We start from the raw sequence: 16,305 nt of genomic DNA on the forward strand, positions 1-16,305 counted from the left end.
ACGGTACGATTCGTGACGTTCCAGCGATATCGTTACGATATCGCTGTGTCTGACACGCAGCAGCGATCAGGGATCCTGCTGAGAATCGTACGTCGTAGCAGATCGTTTAGAACTTTCTTTCATCGCTGGATCTCCCGCTGTCATCGCTAGATCGGTGTGTGTGACACCGATCTAGCGATCTAGCGATGCGATCCAGCGATGCGTTCGCTTGTAACCAGGGTAAACATTGGGTAACTAAGCGCAGGACCGCGCTTAGTTACCCGATGTTTACCCTGGTTACAAGCGTTAAACTAAAAAAAAAAAAACAGCACATACTTACATTCTGGTGTCCGTCAGGTCCCTTGCAGTCTCTGCTTCCAGCACTGTGACTGCCGGCCGTAAAGTGAAAGCAGAGCACAGCGGCTGTGCTTTCACTTTCACTTTACGGCCGGCAGTCACAGTGCGGGAAGCAGAGACTGCAAGGGACCTGACGGACACCAGAATGTAAGTATGTGCTGTTTGTTTTTTTTTAGTTTAACGCTTGTAACCAGGGTAAACATCGGGTAACTAAGCGCGGTCCTGCGCTTAGTTACCCGATGTTTACCCTGGTTACCCAGGGACCTCGGCATCTTGGTCGCTGGAGAGCTGTCTGTGTGACAGCTCCCCAGCGACCACACTACGATTTACCTACGATCACGGCCAGGTCATATCGCTGGTCGTGATCGTAGGTAAATCGTATAGTGTGACGGTACCCTTACACTGCATAGGTGGCATTCAACTCATTAGAAAAATAGTAAAACTGATAAAGAATGAAAAAAATGCAAGGATGATGCAGATGAGAAAGTCAACAGTAAGCCAAGGATAAACAGATCAGTGGATAAGAAGACACAGCAAGCTCTGGGACACAGATGTTTTATCTCTGTCTTTGTGCTATTCCAACTCGCTGATAAGTATGAAGTTTAATCAAATATGCTAATGACAGTCTACTGGGAAGATATAGACTCTGTTTAACTGGCATGTTGGAGGTACAAACAATATATTGTATTTTTCAAGGCTCATTTTTCACTTTGTAGAATGTATCGCATTCACCTACAGTCCCACCTGCAATAATGGAGTACATAGAGATCATGCAGCACAGACCCCAGGAGTTAAAGGGTTTATCACTCTTGCTCCCCAGCATAGGTGGCTATGGAATGCAAACCTAAAAGTCAGTTAAGAGACCACAGTAACACTGCAGGGAATACACACGGAGATCATCATCCGCACTTTGATTCCACAGTTTTATAACTGAAGTATTCTGATTACTGCAGGAGAGCTAAATTGGATCACCACGAAAGTCGGAAATGCGGAAAAACATTGAACTGACTGTCCAACAAGAAAGACAATGTTACCATGGATCTGACTCTTCAATGTTACTTTGGCCTGTTTACTCCTCGAAGAGTTATTGATTTTGTGGAAGATGAAAAGCTGTGAAAAATCATCCACGGAGAGAGCGTGGTTAGGAAACATTTCTAATATTTTATTTTTTAGCATAATACAATTGGACAGATAATCATACCTATATTCCGGGTATATACACAGTTGACGATGGTGGTCACTGGACTTTTATGGATCACATTGGATATCTCTGTCCTCATAAGAATTCAACTCATATTTTAGTTGTAAAAACATAATCTTCACCTTGGCCTTAATCTTTCTTTCCCACTCATGCTCTGTAATGAGTTATAAGCTGGTGTTTTGCAGCCAAACCATGAGGCATATCACACAATTTTACGATGAAATCCAAGTAATTCAGATATTTTCAGGGACACCAGTTTTCATGCCATGTAACTTCTCTCACATTTTGTTGTTTTACCAATTCTTAAAGCTGCGTTCCAGATGACTTATCTAGATGACAATTTTTAAAGCATAACATACACTATTTTATGGCACTTCGGCTGTGTATTATGACTTTCGAGCATTTTGTTGCAATTATTACAACTGAAAATCAGTACCATTTACTTGAAAGAGTTTACTTTGGCAGCCAATGCATGGATGTCTGCACGCTCCATTCCATTGATTGGAAAAGTTGCAGAGCTTGTTCAGCCGATAACTATTCCTCCAAACTTCCTCGTAGACATTCATACAATACCAAATGTGCATGGGTACTCATTATTGGACTGGGCTGGCAAGGGCCCATGAGTAACATTGACCTTGAGAGTCCAATGTTCAGCTACAGGCAGATATTGCATTAGACTGATACAAAAATGTGCCTATGCTGCTATATAGTAATAACCAGGGTAGCTTTTTAATTAAATAAGATGCTGTTTTTCTCTATATATAGTTAATCAAGTGTATTGTGCCAACTGCTGCTCATATATGGAGGTGGGCATCCACTATTGGGGGATTCACCAGTTCCCCTCTGGGCCAGTCTGAGCCTGTGTGTACTCAACGGGTAGATGGAATTATGTGAAAGCCAATAACCTCTGGAGGGCAAAACAATCTGGAATGGTGAAATTCAACATGTCTGAAACTTCATTCTGATGGACAAGAGTCTGGACATTCCCAAAAAATATACCCAGTTCTTCTCTCCTCTCATATTTGGGGAACGTCAGAACATCCCCAAAAACATGTCCAATACTTCCTAATGTCCAACAACATTAGAGAGCCAGGACTCCTCTGTACATATTAAGTGATGAGCCGGTCATCTCAGAAATAGCAGTTTGGGTACCTAATGTGCATGGCCGCCTTTACCTGTACACCGAGGTATCCGTGATCTAAGACGGACATCCTTGTTTAGTATATGAGGAGATTTATTATCCTAAATTAATGATGATTGGCAGGTGCATGTCTTTGGGTGTTTGTACGGATATATAAAAAGTACTTTTTCATCATGGAAAGAATTTGACAGCTTTCGGGACTACGTTCTGAAGCTACGAGATGGAAACAGCTACCTGTCTAGTAGATATCTGCTGGGCATCATTATTCTGGCGTATAGTGGGATCCTGCAACGTACCACGTGTATTTTGTGCTGCGCTGTCACAAACTCACCTTTATAAGACCATAGGTAACCAGAAAACGAGCCATAATCATTTCTGAAAACATAATAGCCATAATAATTTTTGAAAACATAATGACACAGCTAAATGCTGGCAAATATTCCGCCTGCTGCTCTGAATCGGCGCATATACTATTTCTAAGAGACTGCATTCAATTATATTAGGGAACAGTTCTAGAAACCTTCGCACTGCGGGCAGATGCAGAGCTAGTAACCCTGCAGTTCTTCATAAGCAGCCTTTATTAATGCCAAAATCTGATTGTACTTTTTAATATGCTGATATTATGTCTCGAAAACACATAATGAAGTCACTGCCCCTGTATCTGCGGTCTCTATCACAAGCTCCGTATTGTATTCTATGCCCCTTTCAGCCATCTATAGAAAGGTCTCTGTGAGAATACTATAGCATTTCCATGGCATTACCAACCCCCAGCTTTTCCTACAGGAGTGGCAGTGTGTAAAAAATGAGCTCATGAAAATGCTCTAATTTGTCAGAACAAGATAGTAGGTTGCAGCTAATTGCAGAGACACCTAGTGATCCCCGACTATTGAAGTGCACTGCTTGATTCCTTAACATATAGAGACTCAGGAATCCCACACCTTTCATAGCTCCCTTGGGGCACCTTGTGGATGACAGCTCCATGAAAGTTGTTACCAGGAGCCTTCTTGGCTCCCTCCCTGCACTCCTGCCTATAAAACGCTTTATGGCTGTACTGATACTACAGTATTGCAGAGCAACAGTGTAGTGTATTGTCCGAATATGCATCTCCTTGGGCTGAAACTTTTCTACATTTCTTAGATTTTTGGTTTTACCACTTCCATCAGTCTATATATTATTTGATACACAAATGTGCATATTAGATAAATATATAGATAGCTAGATAGATATGGGAGAGATAAATAGATATGAGATAGATAGATGACAGATAGATAGATAATAGATAGATCTATAGATAGATAGATAGATAGATAGATAGATAGATAGATAGATAGACAGACAATAGATAGATCTATAGATGATAGATAGATAGATAGATGATAGATAGATTGATAGATAGATGATAGATAGATCTATAGATAGATAGATAGATGACAGACAGATAGATAGATAGATTGATAGATGATAGATAGATCTATAGATAGATAGATAGATGAGAGACAGATAGATAGATAAATAGATAGATAGATAGATGAGAGACAGATAGATAGATAGATAGATAGATAGATGACAGATAGATAGATGACAGATAGACTGATAGATATATAGATATATAGATAGATAGATAGATGGATAGACTGATAGATAGATAGATAGATAGATAGATAGATAGATAGATAGATAGATAGATAGATAGATTGATATAGACTGATAGATAGATAGATAGATAGATAGATAGATAGATAGATAGATAGATAGATAGACAATAGATAGATCTATAGATGATACATAGATAGATAGATGATAGATAGATTGATAGATAGATGATAGATAGATCTATAGATAGATAGATAGATGACAGACAGATAGATAGATAGATTGATAGATGATAGATAGATCTATAGATAGATAGATGAGAGACAGATAGATAGATAAATAGATAGATAGATAGATGAGAGACAGATAGATAGATAGATAGATAGATAGATAGATAGATAGATGACAGATAGATAGATGACAGATAGACTGATAGATATATAGATATATAGATAGATAGATAGATGGATAGACTGATAGATAGATAGATAGATAGATAGATTGATATAGACTGATAGATAGATAGATAGATAGATAGATAGATAGATAGATAATAGATAGATTGATAGATGATAGATAGATCTATAGATAGATAGATAGATGACAGACAGATAGATAGATAGACTGATAGATAGATAGATAGATAGATGACAGATAGATAGACTGATAGATAGATAGATAACAGACAGATAGATAGACAGATAGATAGATAGATAGATAGATAGATAGATGACAGACAGATAGATAGACTGATAGATAGATAGATAGATAGATAGATAGATAGATAGATAGATAGATTGATTGATAGATAGGGTACTCCGGGTTACTCCCACACTCCAAAGGCATACCGATAGGGAAACTAGATTGTGAGTCCCATTGGGGACAGGGATGACAATGTCTGTATATTGCTGAAGAATTAATTGCACTATATAAGCAAAGATCATATATAAATATCCAAAACAGAGAAAATATGCGGCACTCACCCCAATGTAGCAGTGGAAATCGTGAATTTTATTGGAGAAAATGAAAGAAATGCATCTGTCAGGACATCAGGTACACAGGAGGGTGAGGTACCGCACCCTCCTTTGTACCTTATGTCCTGACAGATGCATTTCTTTCATTTTCTCCAATAAAATTCACGATTTCCACTGCTACATTGGGGTGAGTGCCGCATATTTTCTCTGTTTTGGCTATTTTGGACTTTCAGTTCTACTTTGAGTATGTAGAGCACCATAGCCCACAAGCACTCGTGAAGCCTGATTTTCATTTGTCCGCCATCAGTCCTGCCTGTCGGATTTCGTATTTGCTCTAGTGCCATCCTTTTCCTTCTATTGGTTATAACTATTCATATATAAATATAACCATGATGTGCTGTGGCCCCCATTCATCACACTTTTATCACCTATCCAGGGGACTAGTTATAAATGTTTTTCAAGGGTCAACTCCTGTAATAATTTGACAGAAAAGTAATAAACAAAATGTGTAAGTATACATGTTATATTATTTATTTAATTTAGGTGGAAATCCCCTTTAAATGCTGAGGTTTCTATTTAGTAGCTGAGGTACTATTTTGCATTTTTGTTATTGACCCCTCATTGCTAAAATCAATATTCCATGGACCTTGTAATGTTACGATGCGGGCAGGCTTTGCAGCGTTGAGAATCTCTCCCCCCATGTGCTCACCCACCTATCCACTCTCTCTTTTCCCATGTGCTGACTTCTCCCGTCTGTGCTCTCTTCTTTGATCTGTGTACCCCATGTGCTATCCCCCTTGTCTGCTCTCTCTCCTTCCTGTGCTGTGTTCTCCCCTCATGTGCTGTCCCGTTTGAGCTGTCTCCCCCCTGTGCTCTGTCTCTCTCACCCTGCAGTAAATCAGACCGTCGCCAACTTTGTGTAGACAGAAAGTCATATTAAAACTGCGCATGCGCTCCTCCTGTACAAAGATGTTGGCGGTCAGTGAATCATCCCGGAGGCGGCGCATCACTTGGGTGTCCAAATATGGAGGTCGGTGAACTTCCGCCGCTGGGAATTCTGGGATCCAGACACATTTGGATGGAAAAGGATGTGAAGACATTACAAGGTAAGTATATATTAAGATTGGTCATAAAGACTCCCTACTTCTGACTCCACATTTTGCAAAGGACTCACCTCTTGTGGATGTTGCTCACTTTTTGGTAAAAATCTTGTAAACTAAATAATGAGCTAATGTTTAAGGAAAAATGGAATCTATCAATACTAAAGTGTTTAGTGCACTCTATATGTGCCATATGTGCTGTGCACTTGTAGACAGGCTAATAAATTAGTCATATATTTCCATGCATTTACAGTATGATGACATTCTGTTATTTTTATATTAAAAGTCGCTCTCATTATACATCAGAGTATATTTTGCCACCTTCTTGAGTTAACACTTTGTCCCTTGCTTAATCAATTCCTTTTGTTGAAATTCAATCAAGTCCGGTTTGTAAAGTCACAAATAATAGTGTGGACTCCAGCCAAGCCTATGAACATTGTAGCAGTTTCCTAAGTACAAAGAGCATTAAGCGTATTGAGATTGTAACCACAAATGCAATGCTGAACATAATGGCTCAGTCTTCTCTTTAATGCTATTTTTTCTCCTTGCTTTTGCGGTTCTTGAATACTCCTACCACCCCATTTACAAGCAATGTGCCTGATGAAGAGGACATGCTAGTTTTTCGGAACGTGTCTATTTTAGTAATTGACTATATACTCCCCTTAATATAATAATTCTACTTTATAAGTTGTCATATCATTGTGTTGTACCAATTCTCAGTTATTCCTCCTATAAATTGATTGATTGATTGATTGTCGTGGTCGACAAAATGTTCCCAGTTGGAGATGTTTTCTGTAACGTTTGTAAAATTCCCACGCTGTTCATATGGATGGTCATCAGTAGGTTGCTTTCTGATGATTACTGTGTCAATATATTTAAATATGCATTATAAAGTGGAGAATGACTCAGTAAGCATCAAAATGTAAGTATCAATATTATTAGTATTATAGTAAGTATCAATATTTTATATGGGATTGGCATTGGTATGCACCCTAGATTTTCCCATCACATGGTTGAAAGACACCCTCACCTTTTGTAAGAGAAAAAGGAAAAGGTGACCCTCTGGATGGTTCTTCCATCTTTTTAGTGCTGGAGAGAAGGGTGGAGAGCTTGAATAGGTCTCATTGTCCGTTAAGAGCACTTAAGGCATCTGTCCGAACCGTGTAGCCCTAATTCTTTTAATAAATTCTTATGAAGGTCTGTCGCACTCAGCAGCGCTTTTAGCACACCTGTTTTGTATTTCAATTTTTTAAACATTATGCGAGTGGCATAGATTGCATTTTGTATATGCTGTTGGGCCCATACATTGCAAAAAGCAAGGTTGATAAAAAGGTGCATAGCTGCTTCTAAATTGGACATTTAAGAGTTTGTAGCACTAAAGGTCCATTTACATCAGCCGACCTGTGGCACTAAATTACCGCCGATCAACTATTTGTTTGCCAAACGGCGATCAGTTAGCAGCCTGCTTACAGGGCAAACCAAAATTCAGATGGGATCTGCAGTAGATTTTTCAGTGCATATAGGCTCCATTTGTTGGGTGATCAACATTCTGTCTAGATGATTATCATAAAATCAGTGTTCTTAATGACTCACTTCATGATAATTGTGCATTGTAAATGCAACTTAAGTCATACCTACAGTACGTCCCATTCAATCCCTTCTTTTGGTTGCTGATGTGATATGATTCACTTGTACAATGTCAATTAGCCTTTATACTGTGATTTTGAGCAGCCTACTTGTAACGCTCCCTATGCGTCAACATCTCTTATCATGTACAAGTGGCCTATTATCCTGAAATCATGTTTCTACCTTCAAATGGTAATGTATTTCCTCTGAATTGCCAAAAAGTTTTATTATGTATGTTTTTCTTATAATTGGTCCAATATGAGTCATTTCCTGAGTCTACAGTATTCTCATCCTTGATCTGCAGATCAGTACAGAAATCGCTTAGCTACTTTTATAAAAAAACTTTATGAACAAAATACTTTTTTTCATGTTATAAGAGTCAAATGAGTGATTCAGCAGTCCCAGAGCCAAAAACAGTTTTGGCTCTGTCCATGACCACCACTGATCATGAGATCAGTGAGCAGACGCGCTGCTGCTCCCTACTGACAGAGTATAGCATATTCCTAATCGCCACTCCATTAAAATGTCAGATCACAATTCTAGTGATCAATGGGGGATCCAGCAATGGGACACCCGGTGATTAGACACTTGCCAGCTATCCTGTGGATAGGTGATACGTGGCGGTTCTGGGAAACATTTAACCACTAAACCAAAATATGATTTTTCAAGTGAATAAAATTATGTTTTGAAAAAAATGAACAGCAGAAAACTAATTAATTGCCATGGGCAGTGACTTAATTCCTTTATAACAGAATTCATAAAAGTCTCCTATTGTGTGCAGATTAATAATAGTACAGCATCATATTACATACACTGCTCCTCGTCACATTAGACTTTAAATTGGCACAAACAAAGCATCACTGGAGTATTTTCTCTTTAGTATCAAATTAAGTGACAATGGTTGAAAGAAGTACATTGTATATACTGGAGAGAGGCAACAGAGAAAATTCTCTCTTTTCTTCTTATTTGGAGGCAGAAGAAATACCCATTATGACAGGAAGTAGCTGATTAGACAGCAGGTCCCGGTTTCTTACAGTTATGGCTATGACGATTTGTACCAAAAGTAGGTCACAAATAAATCAGAGACATCTAACGCTGTGGCGTACTAGAAACCATTTGCACAGACATTTACATGCTATCATTTGGGCATAGCAAGCAATTTCTTGTTCAAATGCTCTTCTTGTGAAATCACATGCTGTTGATATAAAATATGCATAAACTGTCCTCTTCGTTCTTGTGACTACAATACTCTAATGCTGGATTAACAAGTAGTTACGCCACTGCAGACATGTGCTTCTGCTAATAACATTTAAGATGTGACACCACTTGTGACGAGTCATATGGCTATAGCGTGTAGTTTTCACAACCGTGAGAAATGGAACATATGCAACCCCAGTTATATGGAAAAATGTATTAGATGTCCATTGTGGATTAGGGTGCTACATGTTAAGGAGGCTCTACAGACTGATTGGGGAGAGAGGTGCTTCATGTTAAGGAGGCTCTACAGACTGATTGGGAAGAGAGGTGCTTCATGTTAAGGAGGTTCTACAGACTGATTAGGGAGTGGGGTGCTTCACGTTAAGGAGGTTCTACTGACTGATTGGGGTGCTTCACGTTAAGGAGGTTCTACAGACTGATTGGGGTGCTTCACGTTAAGGAGGTTCTACTGACTGATTGGGGTGCTTCACGTTAAGGAGGTTCGGTTCTACAGACTGATTAGGGAGTGCGGTGCTTCACCTTAAGAAGGTTCCACAGACTGATTGGGTAGAGGGGTGTTTCACGTTAAAGAGGTTCTACAGACTGATTGGGGAGTGGGGTGCTTCACGTTAAGGAGGTTCTACAGACTGATTGGGGTGCTTCAAGTTAAGGAGGTTCTACACACTGTAAAATCTAAGGTAGAAAGCTTGGGTCTTGATAAACTGATCTCAGGGATCTTGTCTGCAGAACAGCAAGATAAGATAGTTTCATGAGCTCCCTGCAGTATAAAGTAAAGCATGTAGTGAAAATATGTCTACAGTTTTCTTTATGGCTGTAATAATTGTAAAAGGCAAGACAAATAACACAGGGGGCTAATTTTTAAGTGGTTTTCAAGCATGTTTACCCCCACTCCATTCTTATAGGGACTCTTGGAACCCCATTATATGAATTAGTGGGCTCTCAGTGGTCTGTCCCTGAAAAGTATATTTCATTGGAAAACCCCTTTAAAGGAGTTTTTCAAGACTACATTATTGATGATCAATATCTTCAAATCAAAAGGTCATTGATTCCCCCTTGGGTATGTGCATACGTTGCAGATTTCCTGCAGAACTGCAGCTTTTTTTCCGCGCAGAAATGCTGCAGACCTGCAAGTGATTTACAGTACAATGTAAATCAATGGCAAAAAAAAATGCTGTGCTAATGGTGAGGAAAAATCTGCACGGAAAACGCAGCAGATTCAAAAAATGACCACGTCACTTCTTTTGTGCAGATCTTACTGGGTTTCTGCACCCATTCCATAATAGAAATCTGCAGGGAGAAAAAAAGGAAGAAATCTGCACAAAAATCTGCACATACCAAAAAAGGTGCAGATTCTGACCTGCGTTTTCTGCCAAGAAATGCAAAATCTGCACAGAAAATTCCACAGTCAAATCTTCAACGTGTGCACATAGCCTTATTGTTTACCAGGCATTATCCTTTTGGCAGTGGATTTGCCCGACTTCAAAGTGAACAGTTCAATTCTAATTTATCAGACAGATCGGCAATTGCAATACTATGAAGAGGGCACTGTCCTTGCCTGGTAAACAATACAGTGGATGTGGGGTTTGCTACAAGGCCAAAACCCTTTCAGTCAGCTAATTGCATGCAGTGCTGGGAGTCAGTCCCCTACCGATCTCATATTAATTTTGTAGTCATGGAAAGATTCCTAAATTGAAGCATCTCATGCGCACATCTCTTTACACTGCTTACATAATACTCCCACATGAAGTTGGAAATAAAACATATACTATCTCCATGACTTTCATTGATGCAGATCATCAGAAAGCTATTTATGATTAAGAAGGTTGTCTCTTTCATTAAGAATGCCTTAATGAATCCAGAAAAGGGAACTGGGGGACTCAAGCATCTTTGTATTGGCCATATTTTTCAGGGGTTTCAAGAGCCCCTGTGAAGGGTATCAATCACATTATTTGTGCTGCCCAACCCAGCCAGAATTAATCAGAGACCAGCTCCTGCATTACAAACATCTATGGTTTACTATGAAATGCTGAGACTTTTCAGAGAAAAATTTTAGCCTAGGACGAGGCCTGGGATGAGGTGACTAGTCACATCCCAAACTCCAACTGATCTCTTCCTATGTATATGTGTAGGGAGAGACCAGTCAGTCTAGTTGAGTAGGCAGGGAGAGTCGGCAGGAACACACCTCTTGGCCTAGTCACCTCATCCCCGCCATGCTTTGAACTGGGTCCTTCTCTAAAATGCTGCAGCGTTTCAGAATAAATAATAGATGATTGCAATGGAGGAGCTGGTCTCTGATTTATGCTCCTTATGGTTCAGACAGTGCGGACCATGAAACAGGTTCAGGAAGTGATCTAATAATTATTATCTAATTATTTGCATATAAATATGACAATATGGAAGTCAAAAGTAGAAGCCAGTTTGCTGAGTTGGATTGTAGCATGTGCAATCATGCTTAGATCATAGGGTTTGTAGAAAATTTGTAGAACTCTAACAGGATTTTCCCAACTACATGCACGTTGTCTGTGATTTCTTCAACTCTTTAATTTATTGAAAGATACTTTGAAACATCATATATTTATAGGTGATTAAACGCAAACAGTAATCCTACCTTTTTGAGTTTTCCACTTTTGGTCCCCACAAACGCCAATGAATGATTTTTGTACACGTAGGCTATAACGGAAGTCATCCCATCCCGATCCTCTGTAAAGACAGGGTACCCTTGAACCATTTCAGATACTCCCAGAGGGGCATTCATGTCCAAACCACAGAAGTCATCGTCAATTATTATGAGCTGTAAAAACAGAAAATTAGAACATGAAAAATGCAAAGATCATATAGGTATAACTTGTCTAACCAAACTTGAATAAGACATTTAAATACATCATAAGGATATTGTGGGGTAATATCATCAGGCTCATGTTTTACAGAGTGGATAGTGCTACCAAAAGAATCTCTCACCCCAAAGGACCTCACATGTCCATCCATTACACAGACATTCCTTCAGTCTATTAGTACTGTTGCTGTGTAATACTTCACCTGCACTCCGGAGGTGCTGTAGTAAAGAAGGCAACACTGCTTCATCTGCTTATCATGAAGTGATCCTAACAAGGACCTCTTTAATTGGTCCATTCATTAATTAGGCAATTTATATAGCATAATCACCTTTCATGCTTCCATAAATTAAGTTTGTAAAAATAATCTAAAATTATAGTTTATTGTATTTTTAATCTAAACTATGAAAGTACGTACTTCAAGCGCTGCTGAATTTTCTTTTTATATTATACCAAATGTATGGTATCTGTTAGTCTAAAAATGCAGCACAGGATAAATACATGCATTATATCTTAAGGAAATTTGGCACTACCACAGGCTTTCATAAACCGTAACATATGGATGGGTTTTGCAGAAGTATTTCAGTAGTGCATTCTTATAAACATAATCTTGGTCTATCCATCTGACATTACATTTTTTAATCCTTCCTTCTTCTGTTGCAAGTTTTTAAAGGTACACTTTGCTTCTAATCTTGAAAAAACCCATAAACCTTCAAGGTGGCTCAGTTGATAGCACTGCAGCCTTGCAGCCCTGGAGTCCTGGGTTCAAATCCCACCAAGGACAACATCTGCAAGGAGTTTGTATGTTCTCCCCGTGTTTGCTAAGGTTTCTTCCAGTTTCCTCCCACATCCAAAGACATACTGATAGGAAATGTAGACTGTGAGCCTCAATGGGAACAGCGATGATAATGTATGCAAACTGTAAAGCGCTGTGGAATATGTTAGCGCTATATAAAAAATAAAAATTATTATTATTATTAAGGGAGCACAAAAACATGGTGCGACCCTAACCCTAATAGGCATAGACTGATTGTCTAAGAAGTACATGTCACCTGTTAATAATGCACCAAATAAGCGAACTCTCCAAACAACTCATTCACTGGAATATTATGATATTTGACAGCTTTGAAGGTTAATAACATGGTTCAAAATTGCAGAAACTATATATAGTGTCATGAGAGGAATTTATGAAAAACCTAAAAAAAACTTCAAGTTATAGAAAACTTGTCAGAATTTTGATAGGGGGTGTGACTATGGATATGAGTACCGTAATCTGCATCATAATCAACCTTTATAAACCAACAGAGGACCCATTGGCTCTCCTGACATAACAGTACTGTGCAAAAGGTTTAGGCAGATGTGGGCTGCAAAGTAACGGATGTGTCGGATGTGTCCGCTCTTCGCCAGTCGTTGCACTGGCTGCCCATTCATTACAGGATACAATTCAAAGTACTTGTTCTCACCCACAAAGCTCTCCACAGTGCGGCACCCCCTTACATCTCCTCCCTCATTTCTAGCCTAGCCGACCACTGCTCTCTGCAAATGACTTTCGACTAACCTCTGCACTAATCCGTACCTCCCACTCCCGACTCCAAGACTTCTCCCGTGCTGCGCCAATCCTCTGGAATGCTCTACCCCAAGATATTAGGACCATCCACAATTTGCATAGTTTTAGGCGCTCGCTCAAAACTCATTTGTTCAGAGCGGCCTATCACATTCCCTAATCAAACTCATTTTATGTTTGTGTGTACCAATTCAGTATCTCCATCTACCCCCAACTCCCTGAAGATGGCTGGATCATCATTGTAAATACATCATTGTAAATACACACCTGTACTTTGTATCTCCCCACCTCATTGTAGATTGTAAGCTCTCACGAGCAGGGTCGTCTTATTTTGTCTTATTTTGCTTTATTACTTTATTGTTAACATTGTTACCTATGACTGTTGTGTTTGAAACTGTTAAACTGTAAAGCGCTGCGGAATATGTTGGCGCTATATAAATAAAGATTATTATTATTATTATTATTATTATTAAGAATGCTTTCAAAGATAGACGTTAATAGTTTATTTTTATTACTGTAATTGACAAAATGAATAGTGACTGAACAAAAGACAAATTAAAAAAAAATCCATATTGTGTGTGACTGGCTTCAAATAGCATAAATTTTTGTACACTGAAACACCGTTTAAGAAGAAACACAGCAGGGTGGTAGTTCCCAAAATCTTGACGAGCTAACCATCTAGAGATGAACTAACCTGTCAAGATTCAAATTTGGTTAATACCTTAGATTTTCCAGGGAAATTTGATTTGCATCAAAATTATTCTTTGCAAATTGAATGTCCCGTATTAAACTATGGGGTCTCTCCAGACCCCAGAGCATAATAAATGTAAAATGTAAAAAAGAAAAATAAAGTCTTACCCTCCCCTCACCGCCTTTCTATCTGATCCATCTGAACCTCTTCTTTCCTCATAGTGAGCTGCATCTCCAGGCCTGTTTACTCTGTGGGGGGACTTACAGCCACAACCAGGCCTGAGAGTGATCTTTGAGGCCTGATCATGGCCAAGGCTCCTGGCCAAGAATGAACAGGTTTGATCTACGATCACAAAACGAAGAGATCCTGAAGACTAGACAGCAGGCAGTAATTAGCACTTCCTGATGTACAGTCCTTTACTTTCTGTAGTAGCATTTTCGACCTTGTCTCCCTAGGCCACGACCAAGCATCAGGGGTCACTGCGAGCCAGATACCCTGATGTCACAGATCTTTGAGACCTGATCATGGTTTGAAGTCTAGGCCATAATGTGAAGAGGCTGTGAGATGCGACACGAGACAGGGGAAAGAAGTAACAGTTTTGCGGACCGGATGGTGAGCAGCAATCAGCAGAAGGACAAGACAGGTGAGCGATGAGTTGAGTGCAAAGATTTTATATCCTTATTCAATTATGCCAGCCATCTGCCATCTATCGTTCAGAAAAATGGTGGCCAGCACTTTTCTGAATCAGGAAGGAGCAAATTTACAAAAATCTTTATCCCAAAAAGATTATTTGTTGCATAATCGAGTGGAATTCGATTCAACTCCAATAAATTCGGTAATTTCTACTAACCATAGATCATCAGTGGATATATGCTTGTGCAATACCTTCTGTCTCTTTAATTAATTCCATGCAGATTTGATGATGTTGAGATCAGGGCTCTGTGGTGGCCAGATCATCACTTCTAACAGTTCTTTTTTTTCTTTTGTGCTGACAAGGTACTTAAAGGCTATATGTTTGGTACAGAGATGATACTTGCTTTCCTTTGAGAATCAGAAGGTCTCCAGCAGTGCCATCAACACAGAACTAGCAGCTATGAGTGGGTTCCAGCTACACCCATCTAGTGTTTGGAGAAGCTTGGCTAGAATTGGTCTTCGTGGAAGAATTGCGATACAAAAAATCATATATTTTACATGGAAAAGGGTAAGTGACCTATCTATGCCCAAAAACATAGTAACTGGAGTGCAAAAAAAGTGACAGCAGATGCTCTTTCACAATTTGAATGAAATATTTCTGTGCAACAAAAAGCAGTTTGATTACCGAAAGGCTAGACAGTGGTACAATAATGAGTGACTGCAGGAAACATAGTAAAGATTCCTTGCAAGCTTGGGGCTACATTTCAGCAAATGGATTTGGGAATTAGGTCAAGATTAATGCGGTATCAACAGGTTCCCTTTAAAACAGTCCTACAGTATATTACTGAGATTTTGCAAAGCATTATGGGACTAAAAAAGTATATACAAACATATATTTAAGCAATTTTATGAGTTTGTGCTGAATCAACAAACCACTCCCAAGCTTATTGAATAGATTACAGGATTTACAGTCTGGATTTGTACGAAGAAGGCGTTAGAATTGAAGTATGTTTTGTCTTTCGGGACTCTGCTGTCATTTGATTTCAAGAAATAAATAAATCAAAAGGCTGGTGGAAAGCTTGTGGGATGGCAATCTTCGAGGGCAGAATACTAACAACACAGGCTTGGGATGTACTACCTGTGATATTAATGCTGCGCCCTTAGCGCAATGGGTTTATGCGCAGATTACTCTTCTATATATAATACCATTGATACATGTGTTTTGTATGTTTTTTAGAAGCAACCCATCTGTTGGGAGATGTTCAGAAAAATAGAGAAGCAGAGAATAAACTCAATATAGAAGAATAGCAGAAATCAATGAGTGATGGAGACGAGAAACCAGAGGTACTCGAAACCTTGGCATACTAATATTGTCGTTGGGTGAGTCCCCTCACAGC

The 16,305-nt window shown here is 39.2% G+C and overlaps 1 protein-coding gene across 4 annotated transcripts in view; it reads right to left on the reverse strand.

The window, feature by feature from the left end:
• The window catches only part of PLXNA4 (plexin A4), a 1,110,285-nt gene that overhangs the window by 888,508 nt on the left and 205,472 nt on the right, over positions 1-16,305 (reverse strand). For all 4 annotated transcript variants that reach the window (XM_069765352.1, XM_069765353.1, XM_069765354.1 and 1 more), the window contains one exon: positions 11,798-11,980. In XM_069765352.1, the coding sequence (XP_069621453.1) occupies positions 11,798-11,980 (183 nt within the window). The remainder of the gene's footprint in view (positions 1-11,797; positions 11,981-16,305) is intronic.

The sequence above is a fragment of the Ranitomeya imitator genome, chromosome 4 (genome assembly GCF_032444005.1).
Source record: "Ranitomeya imitator isolate aRanImi1 chromosome 4, aRanImi1.pri, whole genome shotgun sequence".
NCBI lineage: Eukaryota > Metazoa > Chordata > Amphibia > Anura > Dendrobatidae > Ranitomeya > Ranitomeya imitator.